This window comes from Equus asinus, chromosome 5 (genome assembly GCF_041296235.1).
Source record: "Equus asinus isolate D_3611 breed Donkey chromosome 5, EquAss-T2T_v2, whole genome shotgun sequence".
NCBI classification, from domain to species: domain Eukaryota; kingdom Metazoa; phylum Chordata; class Mammalia; order Perissodactyla; family Equidae; genus Equus; species Equus asinus.
The window spans coordinates 47,816,713-47,836,921 of NC_091794.1; the positions used below are offsets into that span (position 1 = coordinate 47,816,713).

Here is a 20,209-nt window from a genome sequence, read left to right on the forward strand (position 1 = left end):
AGGCTTAGAGAGGCCAAATTGCTAACCTACAAGGGGAAGAGTCATTAAAGAGAGGGAGGAAAAAAAGGTAATTAGAAGTTCTAGATGCTGTAACTGCAAGTTCCTACCTCAAGCTGGCAGGCTCGGCTTAGTATGGGAATCCAGCAAATGGGATTGGCCAGCTCACTTGCAGTTCAGTTGTCTTTTAAGGAGGGTTAAAATCAAGTCTCAAATTTTCATCCACTCGAGGGTTTATCAGTGAAGCTGGCCAATTTTTTAGAAACCGATTACAAGTCTATCTTTCTAAGTACACCAGGCATCCAAGTTACTGCATCATGCAAACGCTCATGAAGTGGGGCTGCCAGATAAAAGACACACTCGGGACACGCACAGTTAAATTTGAATTCAGATACACAATAATTTTTCATGTATGTTCCAAATACCGCCTGGGACATGCGTACACTAAAAAATTATTTGTTGTCTATCTGAAATTCAACATTAGGCATCCCATATTTTTATTTGCTATGTCTGGCAACCCTACCATGAAGACAGGAAGGAGACCCTGATATCTGTTAAAGAGCTGCCCTTTTGTAACACTCCATAGGCTGGAGGATGAGAAACTGATAAGGATGACAGACTCTCAACACTTCAGCAGTTTGTGCAAAGAAGGCTACAGAGAAGGGGATGAAGACCAGCAGGAGATTCCCATTGCCTTACTCAGACAACCACAGGGAAATAAAACACCCACGACAGGAAAATCCTCTAGAGGTACAGACTCGCCTTACAGTACTGCTAGAGCTTCTCTTAAGGTCCCCCTCACAAGAAAACCAGTGGCAGAAGAGCACTGCTGGGGAGCTGAGTAAAAGGCCACCCCTACCCCTGCCCCCCCACACACGCTGCCCCCATCCCTAATATGTCCAGGCAATAGCGTTACAGTATTTTTGTAAACGGAGAAAGAAAAGAGAAGAAACCTCACAGACACTAAAGGGCTGGAGAGCAGCCAGAATCCGGGTGGAAAAACTCCACCCCGTGCTTTTCCCGCTGGGGCTGTGGCTTTCTTGAGAGGGGCACTCGGCCAGAACCCAGCCCTGTGATAGGGTTTCCGATAGAGGCGCTAACAGAACTTCACTGCAGGAGCCCTCAGAGAGGCTGGTTGGAACAGGGGGCTCTGAAAACACGGCTGGCCCAAACATCCACTCGGGGATAAGATCACAAGCAGAAAAATTCTGAAGCACAGTTCAAATCAATCCACTAGGAAGTTACTTTTAGCTAACAAGTGCTATTCAAACTCCTTCTGCCACATGTGCATATGGCAGCAATTACGTTGGCAACAACTGCCACAAAGACATCCTTTTTATTAAAAATTAAGTAAAAGCCAAGGTACTTAGGTAGACTTTTGAAAAAATAATCACTTCTTCAAATGCTCCTCTCCCAAACTACAAGATCATTTTTACTCAGTTTTCAGGTACAGTGTTATGCTTCAGACCAAGTCAATGAACTGAGGGTACCTCCACCACTGCATCCATTTGCTTAAACTCCAACTCAAAGGACAAAGATAATTCTATAACCATTTCCTTGGTAAGATTAGTACAATAGTGTTGTCAAAAACAAAATATTCCTAACAGCTCGCACTCCTTCACTTGGCATGTTAAAGACATGAAAACAGCTCTTCATTTACTTCTTTCTCTTCCTCTTCTCTACTCCCCAGGCAGGCATCCCAGGATTAGGGGGTCAGCCTGATGTGGGCAGTGACAGCTGGAGTCGGGTGAGGAGGATGTCCAGGTGTGGAGGCAGCCCAGCATGCAATGTCCACAGAAAAGGGTGGCCCAGCATGGGGATCTGGAAACCAGTCAGGCTAAAGAAGATATCACTCATGGTGGCAGCCTGGCATTGGGCAAGGAGGGTGTCCAAGCAGAGAGATGGTCTGGCATGTGTTATCAGAGCCCAAGGAGTAAGGCCTGGGAAGCACTGTGAGGCTGGTGACATACACAGGAAGCCAGATTTCTCATTATCATAGAGGGGAGTTTCACAAACATGGTAAGGAAGATTAGAACAAACCCTTATGTTGGATTTGAATTGCAAGGACCAGTGTAAACTCACAGATTTTAATATATATAGTAAGATGTAGAAATAAATATAGAACAGGTTATGTGTGTTTTATGCATATATATATCTATATGAGTATCTAAGTATGTATATATATACAATCAAATATTCTCCAGCTTTGTCCACCGAGAGTACTGGAGAGGTTCATCCCCAGTAGTAACAGATACACATACCACCTGGATCTTTGTTTCTAAATACCATTCTCTACTAAAAGAAACCAAGACTTCCTAGGGAAATGGTTAATTAAGAACTAGGGCAGTAAAATTTCAAGACAAGCCTGGAACATCTTTTTGTATCAGAAAGGAAGTACCAGGGGCCAGCCAGGTGGTGCAGCGGTTAAGTGCTCACATTTCGCTTCAGCGGCCCGGGGTTCCCCGGTTCGGATCCCAGGTATGGACATGGCACTGCTTGGCAAGCCATGCTGTGGTAGGTGTCCCACATATAAAGTAGAGGAAGATGGGCATGGATGTTAGCTCAGGGCCAGTCTTCCTCAGCAAAAAGAGGAGGATTGGCAGATGTTAACTCAGGGTAATCTTCCTCAAAAAAAAAAAAAGAAAGGAAGTACCCAAAGAATGATGGAGATATGTTAAAACAACATGTAAAATGGCTGGAAGAGATTTTTTTTGAGTATCAAAATAAATAATGTTAGTAACGGATTATAACCCACTGAATTAAAACAAAATAAAACCATGAATCCGTATTAGTATGATTAAATAAATGAATAAATTGAGATTTTGATGCTGATTTATTTACATCACTTCAAAGTATCTCCATACAAAATACTCATTAATTACAAAGGAAAAATTAGAAAGGCTACAATGGAGAAGACGGGCAGATACCACCTTAACTGATCAACATGATCATCAGTAATGGGACAAATCAAAATCACGACCACCTGATAGAACATAATAAGAACACAAAATCACGGGGCTGGCCCCGTGGTCAAGTGGTTAAGTTCGCGCGCTCTGCTGCAGGCAGCCCAGTGTTTTGTTGGTTCAAATCCTGGGCGCGGACATGGCACTGCTCATCAGACCACGGTGAGGCAGCGTCCCACATGCCACAACTAGAAGGATCCACAATGAAGAATATACAACTATGTACCGGGGGGCTTTGGGGAGAAAAAGGAAAAAAATTAAAAAATCTAAGAACACAACATCACTTCTGTGATGCTTCTGCTAAAGATGGATAACCTTGATCCAATCACGACATCTCGACAAACCCAAAGAGAAGGACACTCTACAAAATAACCGGCCTGTAACCTTAAAAAGTATCAAGATCAGAGAATTCTAAGAAAGACTGTGTAACTGTGCCAGTCTCAAAGAGATTAAACAGACATACCAACTAAAGGCCACATGTGATTCTGAACTGAATCCTTCTGTTATAAAGGATTTTATGGGGACCATCAGTGAAATCTGAATGAGTCTGAGGATTTGATGGTAAAAACATATATATGTATGTATGTATATAATTACATATGTACACACACATATGTGTATACACACCATCAATATACATCGGGGTGTGTGTGTCTGTGTGTGTGTGTGTGTGTGTGTGTGTGTGTGTGTATACACATTTCCTAATCCTGATGGTGGTATTGTGGTTAAGCAGAAGAATGTCCTTGTTTATAAGGAAATACAACTAAAGTATTCAGGGTTGACGGATACTAGGAAACCAATTTACTCTCCAGTGGTTCCTTGTACCATTCAAATTACTTTCCCAAAATAAGTTGGTTTTAGCCAACAAGTGCTGTAAGATATTTGGTACTGTATTTGCAACAATTCTGTAAATTTGAGGTTGCTTCCAAATTTTAAAGAATTATTTTTTAAAAAGAGAAAAGTTTTTAATTCAAACATGTGAAGAATGTCCATTTACTGCCTCTGAGAGCACTTGCGACTTTCTTTCGACAGGGAAGAGAGGAAAGTGGGACGCTCTCGTTCATGCGGCCCATTCTGATTTCCAGACTTTAAAGTTGTCCTCAAACTCTAGGCCCCCTTCTGTTCAGAATGGAACCTCTCACCATGCACTCCCAGGGTTCAGATCACAGAGCTAGGCGTGCCATGAGACATCAATCAAATCCTGCCTCCACGCACCATTTTGCAGATGAGAAACCCAGAGAGACCAAGAGTTAGGGCTAACACCTGGAATGCCCAACTCCAAACTCAAGGAAAAAAGAAAAAGGACAAATGGAAATAAACTATAAAAAGTATAACATAAAACAAAAATTTTAAAATCTGCAAACTCTTCCCATCAATTAAAAACTTTCATGTGGGAGGCCTTGTCAAATGCCAACTACTTAAATCTTTAAGATTTGAAGAAACAACTCACAACTCCCTAAAAACGTCCTCTTTAATAATAATTAACATTGTACATTTACAAAGGCTCACAACAGTCGCCAGAAATCACGCTAAGCATTTCACGTAATCTCATTTAATCCTTACAACTCTTTGAGGTAGAAACTGTTATCATCCCTCCTTTACTGTTGAGGAAATCAAGGATTAAAGTCATTACCTAACTGATTGAAGGTCGGAAAGTTTGAGGCAGGGCACCCAAAGTCAACCCCAGACAGTCTGACTTCTAAAGTCTGGGATCTCCACTGCTTACGCCCACACTGCTGTTTGCCTGAACTGCTCACCCCAGTTCTGAGGCCCGCCTGTGATTTAACAGGTGCTGCTCCAAGGAGACTGGTGTCAAATGGAAAGGAACCCCTTCTGCACTCTCCATCTGGACAAGTCAAGAACAGGGTTTCTCAAAACTTGACTTGCTAAAAACGAGCACTTACAGCACAACTTCTCAGATTCTTTATTATACAGACGTACATTGTGGAGCTCTAGGAACCTGCAATGATGCCAAACTTAGATATCTCAGATAGAAACTTTTTGCCATGGAGCAAAGCTAGCAAAAGCCAGGTCGTTCCCCTAAACAGAATTCTTAACCTAATAACAAGCCTGGGTGCATTAAAAAAATGCTACATAGTGTAGCTTTTTCTTTTTAATAAAATGCTGAGTCATTTCAGAGCAAGAGCAATTTATATCAAGAGATTAAAATAATTTCACATACTATGTTCCTCATAATCTCAATTCAAACATTCGTCTATGCATTGTAAATGTACCGCCAAGAATCACTCTAAGAAAACAAAAATGGAATGCAGGATGGGGAGAAATACATATCATTCAATACACAAATTGTTCTAACTTAATATTAGTAAAAATAGCTTTGTATCTTGGATCACAACTTTTTTTAAAGAAAAAACTAAAGGTCATAATTTAATTTAAAATAACTCGGATTTTCTCTTATGTCAGTTTTTACAGACCCAGGTTTGTTTCCCTTCTGGATGAAAAATTAGTTATAACCTGGGCAACAAATTCTATACGGTCCTTCAGAGTTCTGATTAACCACCTCCCAGCAGCGCTAAGGAGGCCCAAGAAGCCACTGCTTCACCAAGGCAACTTGATAACATAACAGGTTTCTTAGCAACATGGTAGTCACAGTAACCATTCACCATGGTATTAGAATTAGGTTACCAACCCGAGCTGAGGCCAAAGGAATAATTTAAACTCATTAAATCTTTAAGGCCCAATGTAACAAGTAAAACACAAATTTTCTTAATGCCACTTGTGACTCACCTATGAAATTAAGTTCTTACATGACTCTTCAGTGCTCGACTAGATGAGTAGATACTTAGAAACATAATTCTGAATTCCAAATTAATCCTTAACTCTTAATACTTTTTTTTTAGAAATATGCAGCTGAGTATATGATCCATGCCACAATTTAGGTTCTTTTTACTAGAGTATTTCCACCAACACACTTAGCAGTACCATGCATAATTCTGATAAGAGGATGATTGTATAGAAAGCAGAAAGTAATAATTTGAATATGGCAAACACACTTTGGAGTGTATATGAAAGCACCATTAATTTCCATTTAACAAACAAAAAAAATCATGATTGCCAATTCATTAAAAAGTCTATGAAACAAAAGAATAATAAATTTGATTTTAAAGTCAAGTTGGTTTTTGTTGTTGTTTTGGTGAGGAAGATCGGCCCTGAGCTAATATCTGTGCCAATCTTCCTCTTTTTGCTTGAGGAAGATGGTCCCTGAGCTAACATCTGTGTCAATTTTCCTCTATTTCCTATGTAGGACGCCATCACAGCATGGCTTGATGAGCAGTGTATAGCTCCATGCCTGGGATCCAAACCCACAAACCCTGGGCCGCTAAAGCACAGCACAAACTTAACCACTACACCACTAGGCCAGCCCCTGAAGTCAAATTTTAATATATCACTTGCTCACATATTACAGAAGGTTAATAAATGTTCTATATATGAAATTTAAAAATTCAGAATTTACATGAATACTACTTTCCAAAATCTATGGCAGACAATGGGAAAAATATATCTGTAACAAAAGATACATGTGCCATTTAATTTTGCGGTACTTGCAGCCCTGGTCATTTCCACTGTACCTAAGGTTACTTATAACTCATAAAAATAACAGTATTTTCCACAAATGCTATGCTTTCATGTTAGGAGCTTCTCAGTCTCATTCCACCCATTGAAAGAACATTCCAAAACAAACATAAGCCTGATTATCAAATGTGACTATTACCTATAGTAGTGACATAGAATCTCATTCATAATTGTACAGTGTCACTCCTGTCCCTGTCTTATTTCACATGACAGGTAAGTCATTCAAGACAAGAATTATGCATTTACCTTTTTGTAGCTTGCAAGACATCTACTGGAGTATCTGGCACAGCAGGACCTCACTAATGGCTGCTGGTTGAACCAAGGCATGAATAAGTACTACTCTACAAGAGTATAACTGTTAATACATTTTTTTAAATTTTGCTTGCTCATCTCTAATTAACATATTCTTATTTTGCATGCACGTTTCAGTGTGAGCACTTCAGTTATCACAAAGAGGATGCAATTTTTGAAAAGCCTTATTGGTCTTCCTTTTGTGGTCACATCTTCAATAATTACAGTTTCCTCACAGGGGCATATTTCTAGGCATCAAAAACATATTCCTTTCCAACAGAGTATCAGTACAAGAAGGAATAAAGACATCAGTCCAAGCAAACCCAGACAAAGACCAGGCTTCCTGAAGCCTAGACAACGCCCAGCAGTGGTAGAGGATGGCAGAGGTGCCACCAGTCACCGAAATGCTATGGAGCATGCGGAACAGGAGCCATCACCAAGCTCAAGATTACAAATTAACAATGAATTAGGGGATACAGGCCAAAATAAAAAGCCATTCAAAATAATTGGTCTACTAAAAATTGAGTTATATGACCTGTCCCCTGCATTGGAATAGTATTTTGTGACACCTTTTAACATACTTGAGACTAAGAACCAAGATATCATGAGAAAAAATGATAGTGCAAATGAGAAAGAAGCAAGATGACCAAAAAAGGAAGACAGAAAAGAGACTGGGGCCTAACATTTAACACAGGCAACACAAGACTACAGATTTGGAGAGGGGCAGGAGGACAGGAATTTAGGAATGAACAGACAATCACAAGCAGACATTTAAGACATTCATTTATCTGCAGATTAACTGCATTTTTCTTGATACTGAAACTTTACACAATGAATTCTTTCAGATAATTATCTGAGTTGAAGTTTTGAAGATACTGTTGTCCCTAGTCTGAAATAAATTGCATTTGATACAGCCAACCCTGATGGATAATGCTTTATAGTTCCAGACCTCTGCAATTAAGTCCTTGTTACCAAAGTAAGTTCACTAGAAAGTGCAGGTTCTTGATAGCAGAAATCCCCAAAATTAAGATGAGCTCAGAAATGGGCATGCCCTGTAACTGGAGAGCGAAACGGTCAAACCAAAATAGGAGAAAAGTTATCCGCAGAATTAATCCTCTCTGAATAAATACATGTGAGTGTATCAAGTAACAGAAAGGCCGATTACTGAATCGGTATTAGTACTTATAAATCAGTCTTGTGTGAAGGTGGTTAATTTGCATTGGTTTTCCAGAGCCTGACCACCAAACCTTACCTCCATCTTCCTGTACAAACTTAAAATTGAGTTTCCTGTCCTGTGACTAAGAAATAGATTGGTGTGTTAGGAGAAACAGTAGTCTGGCAATACACGTCACATGGAGCACCTCTAACCCAATTCCAAGACCATGGCAGACATCACCGAACACTGTGCCTCTGCCACTGGGTCCAGAAACTGCTTCTGGATCCTGCACACGGCACTCCAGTCAACCACAATCAACTGGCTACGAGTTAACAGGAGAGTTGAAATCTCATTTTCCTTGCTGCAAAACAAAAAAAGACACTCCGACTGCCCGCAAAATACACCACTGTGTTGACATCAACAATAGTACATAAACCAAATACTGACACAAGAGTGACTTTGTGAGTTTAACAGCGAGGACAAGGACTAAATTAAGAACAATAACTGTATGTACCTACACACACACACACACACACACACACACACACACACACTCTCTCTCTCTCTCTCTCTCTCTCTCTCTCTCTCTCTCTCTCTCTGTGAGATGAGGCTGAAAGGACCCAGCTTCCAATCATCAGCAGCTGTGTGCTGTGTGACCTTGGGCAAATTAGGAGGCTTCTCTGAGCCTTAGTCAATGGTTATCAAACCACCATCCAATTTTTGAACATTTAATCTTCAATCTCACTCTCCCCAGGTGTTACACTAAATAAACTTCCCCATCATGCTTTAGTTAACCTATCCACTTAATTCTATTAATATTTACAGGGACAAACGTTACAAATTGAATACAGAAAAAAAGAAATTTCATGACAAATGCTGTGTGAAGGAGATGACGCAATCACACTCCCACCAGGAACTCTAAAGCATGTCCACCTCACCCTCTGATAACTCCCATCGCTGCTGAGCCATCTGCGGCCTTCACTAAGAAGGTCACATTTGAGACCACATAATTTTAAAAGTTAGTAATAGGACACCTCACTATATGAATTCCAAGGTTATTTCTGACTTGCCACCATTCCCAGAGCCTCAGGCTCATGGTCCTTCATTCTGCTCACCCTAGTCCTGCTCACTTGGGGCCACACATCCTATAAAGCACTAAAAAGGGTCAGGCACTCAAAGTAGCCTGGACTCACAACAGAGAGTGTTCGAGCCAGGCTCCAGCAGGACAAAGACATAGCTTAGAGAGGCAGGTCTGAAGTCAAGCTGCCCGCGTTGGCATTTCAACTCCCTCTCTTGCTAGCTCTGTGAACTTGGTCAAGTCATCCAACTTTACTGAGCTGCAGTTTCCCCATTTGTGCCACAGGAATAAAAACAGTATACTGCCATGCCACAGTAAGCAACTAGTAACTGTTGGTTGCTAGTGTTTGAAAATAGTGAAAGATCACAATCAAACTAGCTTCCTGTTATTTCCCCATTCCAAAAAATATAAACATGACTGGATGTGATTTTAAATAAAGCAAATAATCAAATTTATTTAAAACAGTGGTTTTCTAGGATCGTCATTTATTATTAGATTTAAGAAGGCGTTACTTTCATACTCCAAAAATGCAACAGACTACCTCGCTGCCATGGCGAGCAACTGTTGAGGGGGGAGCATCTTGTCCCAGAAAATGTGAAATGGAGGCAGTTGATTTCCATGAAGAGTGTTGCAGAGGAGACACCAGCAGAAGCCAGAAGGTAGGATACGACGGCCTCTAACAAACTTGCCCTAAGTGGAAAATTGCTTTTGTTACATCTTGAAAAATAAGTGTTTAAATGATAATATTTTAATTGAACTTTTTTTTTTTTTTTTTTTACAGTTTTTCCCCTCTAAAACGGCACCGTGGTAAAAAGCAAATTATGTCTTACAAATAAGAGCATCCCATAATTATGATTAAAGTTTACTAAGCTTAGCCAAGTTCACTGCTCTTTGAAAGCAAATACAAACCTAAGAAAATTATTCATAGTTCCCCAATTATAGAAAACATAGTAAATAAAGATTAAATGCTCCCCTTCCCACAACGATGGGTCGTTCCTAGGGCCCTTTTTCCACAGTAGGGAAAACACCCTGGCAGTGATAAAACAAGAGCGAACAGAATAAAATGATGTAATTCAGTACAAAATTGTACCACGCAACCTAAAATGCTACAGGATAGGTAAGACACCTGGGGCACAGTGAAGGAAGCAGGCGAGATAAGAGCTTCACATTTTAAGGGGAGGGTGGGGCACTGGAGGTGTGGAATCTGAAACAAAGGCCAGAAGGCAAAATGTACAGGGTGTGTGCTCAGGATAGTGCACCGGGCTTGAAGCCTTTTCAACTAAAACAAACTCAGTATCACCGCTCTAAAAAAAATAGGAAAAAGCAAGGGAAAACTTTCTTTGCCGCAATGGTACCACTTTCTTAGTGGCGCTTACAAAACTTTTCTTAAAAATGAGATTCTAATTTTAACTCAATGTATATTCCTGTGGTTCAATTCTAATTAATAACTGCAAATAAAGAGGTTGGACAAACACATTTTTAATGTCTTCAGGCTAAAATTCACTGAAGTTGGTTTAAGAGTTCTAAAAACAACTGAAATGATGATGTATGAAATTTTTACTGTTTCAATTATAGATTTTCTAGAATAGATCTATGATTCATGTTTTCAAACAATCATTCCTCCAACATTTCCTTAGGGCCCAAGGGCCAGGTATTGCTCTGAGGGACAGGAGGTGACAAGACACCCAACATCCCACTTGCATGAAGCTCACCTCTTTGGCTGGGCTGGTGGGAGCGGTCAAACAGCCAGTTAACTACACCATTCTGTTACACTACTATTATTCAATGAAGCAGAGGGCAAGTAATGTTTTCACCTAAAACAATTCCATTTATTTTTCAAAACACATAGGATTTTTTAAATAGGATTTTAAGATGCTGCTTTAAAACGTGCAATAAAGATACTTAAAAAGAAGAAAGTTTTACAAACACTTTTAGATAGATAAACATACACATAGCTGACCCTTTCGACTGAGATATGGAGAAATGTAGTTGCCCAGTGTTCCCACTTTTTGCCATATGCTTGTCTGATACATCTGGAGAAACAACTGCACACGAAACACTTCTCAGAGGCGAGCCACCAGGCAGCAACAAAGCCTGCAATAACCCTGAAGGACTAACTGAGACGGACTAATAAGGATCATAGTCACCCAGCTTAAACAACAACAGAGGCACGATTTTACTGTAGCTCCCTACTTACAGCTACTGTAAAAAATAAAAGTTAAATCACGTTGTCAAAGACAACTTTGACTTTGAAGCTCAACTCACAGAAACTGTGGGCCATTTAACCCACTTTGGTTGTTGATGATGGCACTGAAAAGCCACAGGGAGGTGCTTGAAATGAAGAAACATTATTTACAGTATAGCTCACAAAAAGTATGAGAGAGGACTGGGTAGGAAAAAAGCGCTGAGATGGAAAACTTCAACCTCACCCTCTCCTCACCACCTCATCTGTGAAAAGATGGGGAGGCGCTAACCGAGGACTGTCAGAATTTCCATTATTCTCCCATCCACTTAATTTTCCCATGCTGGCGTAAGACTTCTAAAATAGGAATAAAAAAGGCATAGTGCCAAGGCACTAGAAACCAGGAATTTGGGGAAATGGCATGTGCATTTCCCCCGCTGGTCAAGTTTATTTAGTTTGTCACGCCTCTCCAAGACTATGGGGGTTGTCAATGAGTCCAGGCGCGGCTTTCTGGACAGACATGCATAAATGTGTCCTACATTTATATCTTTAAATTCTTAACTGAATTAAAGTAAGCATTTCAAATGCTTTTAGAAGTACTTCGCCACAATACTCAAATCCCAAATTTGGAGTTTTTTCCAAAAATATTACCATAGAGGTGAGGAGAAAAGCATATGTAATCCCAAATTTTAGACATCAAAAAAGAAACAGATGACAGTATATGACGTCAATTATTTACTTTTTCCAGTTTCCATAAATTAAAAAATTATAGTAAACAAAATATCATAGAAAAATTCCCATTGTTGGAGGAGAGGAATGATGAAAGTAATTTTAAGAATGCTTAATTCATGAAAATTCTTTAAGCTTCCCAACTTTTGAAAGCCTTACTTCAGCTTTCACTACTCTCTTCCTCTTCTAGCCTCTCACTTGAGATGCTTCTAACACCTACAACAAATTTTGTCAATTATATTCACTCTCCTTTTTATTGTGTGGTCCTTTTTAAATGTAAGTCTCCAAGTAAAATAGAAAGCAGGTCTCCAAAAGCAGTGATAACTGAGAATTCAATACAAACTTATTGAATTGAATTTTTGAGGGAGAGGCAAAGAAGGTACCAAATCTACATTGAATTAGTGTAGCATAATTACTTAGATACTAGAAAACATAGTTAATACATTAGACAAATTACTTTTCTTTGTAAGGAACTAAGTTACCAACACAAAGTTCATAGAATCCATCGGCCTGTTTTTCGGTAACTGCAGTTAAATTTTCCTGCAACTATGATAAACATATTCTAAACAAAATGATGCAAGGTAGCATTGCAAACAGAAGGGAATTAAGTTTTGTTCATAAATTTTTAAAATCGCAACATTCCTTTTCAAATCTCAGTAAGAAACAGATTGCTGAGAAAAAACTAATTCAATCCTTAAACACTGGAGAAGAGTAAATACGTTCTGCAGAACTGAGTGTCTCTAGCTTTCCCCAAATAAGAACGAATTAACGAAAGCAGAAATGCTCAGATTTATAGCAAATATAATTCTCCAGATGCGAGGCCCTACACAGGTTGATGTCTCCCTTGTCTATCTGCACTGCTTGCCTCTAATCAATTTCTAGGCTATTGGGCCAATCAATGGGTATGGTGGGAGGAAGATAAGGGGCCAGAAAGAGGCCAGGACGTTTTCTAGATCTACGTGGTAGAAAGAAATGGGAAATCCTTTCTCCAACCTTTTATAAATGAAAGGTTATGTATCACGTGAAAGACATTATGAATTTGACAGAACCTACTAGAGGAGAACCAAACCAAGTGGATGATGGAGCTGAGATGGTCCTCTGTGCTGGATCAATATTCATGACAATAGCCACTGACAAAAGCACAGAACTTCCAAACGGCAAATAGTAACGGCTTTTGTCTACTCTCCTAAAAAAATTTAGAGATAATTTTCCAGTGCTTGGACAATGGCTTCCAGAACAGTAACAACATTTCCTCTTAATGTTTGAATTTTGTGAGTCTTTTTTCTTTCTTTGCTTCTGAATCATAAAAAATTCATTTGTGGGAATTACCAAAAGGGATAAAAGAGAAGACTTCTGCAAATTAGCAAATTAGCACATCTTGGTGAAATAGTTTTAAAACAGTATTTCCAACAGAAAAGGAAAGTGCCAGAAGAAAATTCCTCACAATCATTATCTGAAAGACTGGTATTGTAACTCAGGAATAAACTGGAATGTGGTATTGCCAACATCTAAACCTTAACCTTCACATTTACCTTCTGATTGGTCACACTCCCCTGGGAGGTACAAAAACAATTAGCCTTTCCAGTTTGCAAGATGACACTTGCCAGTAAAATTGATGCCATTTGTCAGTAAAATTACCATTTTAATTACGACGTGACACTTTATACAGTCTGATTTATTTTTTCTTGTCTTTCTTCACACTGTCCTAGACTGTTAAACAGAACCAATGACTAGAACAGCACCTCATATTTTTCCACTTTTGCCAGAAAGCATCCCCCTGCCATTACTCTTACCAGTGTAATTTTCTCCAGAGCCATCACCACCTCTGGAGATGTTGCATGCTTATTTGTTTAATTCTTTATTGTCTGTTTCCTCCCAACTCTGTTCTACTTGCTGCTGTCTTCTCAGCATGCAGAACCACACATGGCATGCTCAGTGCTCATTAATATGAGCTGAATAAAAGGACAACACAAGAGGCAGCAGAGACCAAAAGTCAGGGCTTTGAGGTCAACAGAGACCTGGATTCAAATCTCTTTTTCTTAATAGCTATTTGACTGGATAAATTACTTGTATTTTCTATACCTCTATTTCGTTATTTGTATTTTAAATAATAGCACCTAGCTATAAAGTAATTATGAGGAACAGAAGCAGGTTTCACACCAAGCCAGGTACCTAGCATACAGGAAGAATGAATAAAAGTTAGCTAGTAATATTAACACAATTCATCATGCCAAAACTTGAGAAGGGGGAGGGGATAAGAAATCCCACTCTCAATAAAAGTATGTGAAATAGAGTCAGCCCTGATGGCCTAGTGGTGAAAGTTCGACACGCTCCACTCAGCAAGCTGGGTTCAGTTCCTGGGTGTGGAACCACACCACTCATCTGTCAGTAGCCATGCGGTGGAGGTGACTCACATAAAAGAACTAGAAGAACTTACAACTATTCATGACTATGTACTGGGGCATAAAATATGTACTGGGCAAAAAAAGGAAGAAAAAGGGAGGAAGACTAGCAACAGATGTTAGCTTAGGGCAAATCTTCCCCCTGCAAAAAAAAAAAAAGTGGTTGAAATATTAGAAAGTTCTCAGACCTATCAGATGACAGGACTTCTAGCCTTGCATCTCCAAAGTGGAAGGGAGGCTGAGTAAGGAAGAAAGAAAACACACCTCTCCTACAGTTTAGTAATTTTATAATGTAGTTGAATTCAGTAATACTTCAAAGGGTTACCCTACTCAAGAAGAATAATAGACCAGGCACATAAAATGCTAAGACTAGAACACCTGGCTAAATGAAAACATGACACGTCACTGAAGACTGAAAGAAATGTACTGTCATCCACAGACAAAACATAGACTGCATTTTCTTATAAAGCAAACAGGCAGTAAGACCAGTAAGCAACTTAACCCTACTTCCAACAACAACCAAGTCAGTTAAAATGACACATTCTGACTCAGTTCTCCCTCTCTAAGAACCATATGGACATAAAGTCAAGTAAAGCAAATAATTTTAATGGCACAGAGCAAAAGAGAAATAAAAATTAGAGTCTTTTAATATATTTGTGAAGTAGAGGAGAAATTCTAGATTTTAGTACATGGTGATTGATTTCATTTCCAGAGATTTACAAGAGCAGGAGGGCAATTTTCATTTCCAACTTTACCAGAAATTATGAATTTACATTTTATATAACAAATCATGTTTTCAAATAATTACACTTAAAAGCTATCAGACAGAAATTCTGACTCACTAATCAGAAAGTCTCACTTCTTAAAAAGTACAAGAAGCACAAGGCTGACCTGGATCTGTCCACACGAATTCCAGAGAACCACCACCCAGGGGCTCCTTATTTCTTATATTTAGAAACTTCATGTCACAGAAAGTGAAAGCAATCTAGGATACGCATCTTTTAGCTTGCTGTATCTTGCTTTGACTTGCCAAGTAAGACAACACAATCAGCTTTCTGTAATTTCTCTGCTGCCAGTGTGGCAAAAGGGTGGGGTTTGGGAGCAGAAAGCTTTGTATAACACTCAGAGTTCCTTTTTAACCCTTTTTTAAACAAATAAAATACTTCATCTCCATTTCTCATTCACACACATAAAGTTCATTACACCCTGTCACCAAATTAAACAGAGTCTACTATAAGAACACTTAAAATTTACTCCAAATTTACTCCAAATACAACTACATTTTTACCTCCACTGGCATTGAAATCATGGATGATACTCTCAAAGTAAAGAAATTTTCTCAATATATTATGTTAGAATAGATAAGGGATGGGCCACAACCCACAAGGTGCTGATCAGCGGTTCCCACACAACCGGAAGAGCCCAGGAAGCTCTGAGCCAAAGGAAGTCCTCTTGGTGTCTGGCACACTGTAGCCATGCATGGCCAGACCTCCGGCCAGGCAGCTCTGACTCAACCTTCGGCCCCGCTCTCCAGCTGCTGGTGTGTGACGACCACGGACAGCCACCAGCCTGACTCACACTTCTTCCTGACTCTATCCTTCCTGTGACCACACCAGCTCCTTCAATTGTTCTCCTCCACTGAGCCCAGCCTTCACTTGCTGCTTCCGGTCCTGTTGGCAAAGGATTTCTCCCAACCTACCTTGCTGATTCTGGTGGGACAAAGGGAAGTCACTGCCACAAAGGCAAAAACGACTCACTGCTGAAGTAGCTGCTGTTGAGAAGGGAACATACACTCAAAACTACTCTTGGTGTGGAATCCCAAGGCCCGTCGAAACTCAACAGGCCACTTTGCCTCAATCACTCTAGGGCCAAAGCACGAAAAAAGCAGTAACGTACAATCTCCATTAACCAATGAGGCTACCCAAGGAAATCCACTCAATGGGTGACTAGCAGTCTGTTCTCCCCCTGAAGGCCTCAATACTGCCCTCTTCCTTAGCCTAACGAGGGAGAGGGGTACCGAGTGGCTATATTTAAAGAAGATAGGCCAACACTCGACCACAGAAAGTAAACTCTAAAGACATTTTTTCTTTTTTTGCTGAGGAAGATTTGGCCTGAGCTAACATCTGTTGTCAATCTTCCTCTATTTTGTATGTGAGCTGCCATCACAGCATGGCTACTGATAGACAAGCAGTATAGGTCCACACCCAGGAACTGCACCCGGGAACCGAACCTCCACCAAAGCAGAGCATGCCAAACTTAACCACTACGCCACTGGGGCTGGCCCTAAAGGCATTTTTTTAAAGATCAAATGAATATATCTGCTTAGAATGCCTATATCATTTCAAATCCTATTTCTAGGGATTATTCTGGTACAGATTCAAAATCATCTAGAGATTATTAAGAAAACCAGCTTCTCTCAAGTCCCAGAGGAAATGTCACCTTGATACATCACAGCTTCCCTCATTATATTTTTCCCCCAGTCTAAACCATAGCCTCCAAATGACAGCAGTTTTTCCTGCTTCTGAAGAGACTGAAACAGGACCCAGAAGATCCGTCCTGACTCTTCAGACACTATGAGTTGGTCATCTGTAAGTAGTACCAATTTTATAACTGGTTCCAGAAATTCAGGCATATTTTATCATCACCCTATAGGTTCCCAGGTATACAGGCATCTTTTCCCCCAAAGCCATTGCCCGCTCTGCCTGTGTGCCCATTTCTCTTAATGGCACAACCAGATTCCCACACCTGGCTACAAACTTGCTTTGACCTCTTCTACATCCCTCACAGCCCATCAGTTGCTGAGACCCATCTGTTCTGCCTCCATTCCCACAGCAACAAACACAGGGCTTTGATACAGGAAGCATGCAAATATTTGGTACGTGAATGAATAAACCAGACGATCACAACTTATTCTGAGAAGTTATATTTACACACATACAGATGCAGCATGGCCCCTGCCTTTGGGGAACTAGGAGATGTACGCAAAGACCAGAACACATACCTTGAGGTGAATCATTCAGGCCCTCCAAGCGCAGTGAGCCCAAGGCTCCCTTCAGAGGATTGTTAAAATACAGACTCTAGAGCCTTACTTCCAGAGCTTCCTCCTCAGTAGGTCTGCAAGGGGTCCAAGATTCTGTATTTTTACCAAACGCTCTGGTGACCACATTTGAGAAATGCTGTACAGTTGGAAGGGACCTTCTAGACCCTGTTTCAGTCTCTTGAGAAGCAGGAAAAACTGACATCATATCATTCGGAGGCTGTGGTTTAGATCACGGGGAAAAAATAGAATGAGGGAAGCCATGATGTAGAAAGGTGATCTTTCTTCTCAGGCTTGAGAGAAGCTGGTTTTCTTAAGAATCTCTCATTGATTTTCAATTTCTACAGCAGAACGGCTGGAGCCAAGGGACAACACTGCCTGTCCACAACCCCATCTATATGCTGCAGAGGAAGACACACTTGTGGTGCCTGTGGCCCCACTAAGTCCAAGGAACAAGCACAATCAGAATATGGCAACGTGGGGGCCAGCCTGGCAACGCAGCGGTTAAGTTCACGTGTTGCACTTCAGCGACCCGGGGTCCACCTGTTCAGGTCCCAGGCGCAGACCTACATACCGCTTGTCAAGCCATGCTGTGGCAGCATCCCACATATAAAGTAGAGGAAGATGGGCAGGATGTTAGCTCAGGGACAATCTTCCTCAGCAAAAAGAGGATTGGCAGCGGATGTTAGCTCAGGGCTAATCTTTCCCCACCCTCCCCCCTAAAAACAAGCCAGTGTGACGAAAGGAGGAAGAGGAGAAATGTTTCCATGAGTCACTAGGTCAGAATAGGGCAAGTCAGGGTCACCACGAAACTATGGCTGACGACTGTGGAATGTAAAACCCAAAAGATGTCATTCTGTCACTCCCCTCATCAGATAGATGAGGAAACCAAGGCCCAGGAGATAAAATTCCTGTCTCAGCTCTCACAATCGGGGAGTCACAATCGGGGAATCGAAAGTACGCATGATGCTGCCAGGGAGAAACGTGGCACAAAACCCAGGGATCCAAGTTCATACCATCTCCCCTGAATATCTGAAATAGGAAATGAATGTTTTGTTTTAATATAGATATTTTAACTGCCTCAAAGTAATTTCTGCACCTTACATCCTATATTTACCTTGATCACAATTGTCATTTTTATGAGACTCCATGGTCCACTGGCCCCTACGGGATAGTGAAACAGAGTAAACCTTTTCGAAACCATACATTCCAAAAACAAAACAATTTTCTGGTCAAACACTAACATTTACGGTATCCAGATTTAATCATAAGGCAGAAAGATGAAAATCAAAAGTACTAGCGCTCATGTTTCTGGTGTGTGAGGGAGCTGAACTGATGGGGCCATGTGGAAATCAAAGACCTGGGCTCTCAGGACATAGCAGAGGCTTCTTACCCACACACCGCCTTAGGCTTCTCCCAAGTTTCCTTATCTGTGAACTTCTATTATAACTTGCATTTTTATCCCCTTTACCGTCACTCTCTCCAGTTATCTTTGGTCCCAAGACATAATAAAACACCAAGACCGTGGGATTGCAGAGATGTGTGGAGACCCAGAGAGCCAGGACATCAAGATTTTGTTGCTTTTTTCCATCCCATTTTCCCCTGTTGTTCCTACTGTGGCAGCCCTGACTCCCTGCACCACTTCAGACAAGCCCCTTAACTCTCACCCGTCTGTGTCTTTCCATCTGTCAAGAAAAAGCATACGAGTGTTGATTTGAAAAGTCTTATGAAAAGTTCACAGGCAGTTTTAAGTAAAATTTGTGATCTTCTCTTCCTACCTGGCTTTAGAAAGTCAATATATGAGCTTTTAGGTGACAAAGGAGCCAGCTTCCCACAAATGCCTCCTAGGCCTTAAATGCACACTGCAGTGCATCAAGCCTAATGGGTCCACCAGGGTTCCTGTCTTTGTGGCTTCCACAGATCAGAATCCAGTGAGCCATTGTTGCAGTGAAGCATTAGCCTCTGCCTGCCTCCCCTCACCCAATCCCGTCCCATACCAGCTATGACCACCTGCACTTGGCAATCCAGAACGGCCAGAGGCTGAGAGCTTAGGCTTCAGAATCAAAGAGATCAGAGTTCAAGTTCGGCTCCTTTGTGATTAGCTGTGTGGTCCTAGGCAAGTTACCTAGCCTTTCTGACCCTCAATTTGCCCCTGTGCAAAAGACAGGGGTGATAAAAAGCAATACCTTCCTCAGGGCTATTGAGAAAATCATATCCTAAAAGTAAATTAAGCATAGCACACAATAGGCTTTCAAGACATGTCTCTCATCCCTATTTCCAAGACTGAAGAGAGGCCTGGGAACCCTTCTCTCAGTAACACTGTGGTCAGCTCTCACTGAGCTACCACAGTCCCCCTCCCCTGCTATGCAAAAATCAAGTTTCACAAGTGGCAACTTCAAACTTCAAAAGGCTGCAACTTGCAGTGTAAGTAGCTCTAACGTCAAGTGCAGAAGAAATGCCCAAGGAGTCTGTTAAAATGCAGACTCTCAGATCCTTGTCCTCAGAGATTCTGATTCAGTAGACCCAAGTTAGGCCCAGGGATCTGAACATTGACTAGGCGCTGCAGGTCATTCAGAAAAGCAACATCAGCCTCTCTTTAATAAACACCAAATTAGAGCTTCAGGTGAACTCAGTTTCCTACAGCACCTTCCAACCGTGAAGCCCTCTCACACGTCTCATTTGACCATCCTCCTCCTGGGGAAGAACTCCAAAGGGATGCTCTGAAATCATCTCCACTCACTAGCCCCTCGGCCCCCATCCTCCCCATGAAATCTGCAGTT

At 40.9% G+C, this 20,209-nt stretch overlaps 1 protein-coding gene across 5 annotated transcripts in view; it reads right to left on the minus strand.

Moving 5' to 3' along the window:
- Nucleotides 1-20,209, minus strand: part of FNDC3B (fibronectin type III domain containing 3B) — a 330,867-nt gene that overhangs the window by 182,265 nt on the left and 128,393 nt on the right. The window contains exon 4 of one of the 5 annotated variants that reach the window (XM_070509439.1): nucleotides 9,621-9,769. The exons of the other annotated variants lie outside the window; for them this stretch is intronic. Coding sequence (XP_070365540.1) covers nucleotides 9,621-9,699 — 79 coding nt within the window. The 5' untranslated portion in view covers nucleotides 9,700-9,769. The remainder of the gene's footprint in view (nucleotides 1-9,620; nucleotides 9,770-20,209) is intronic. 5 annotated transcript variants of the gene reach the window in all.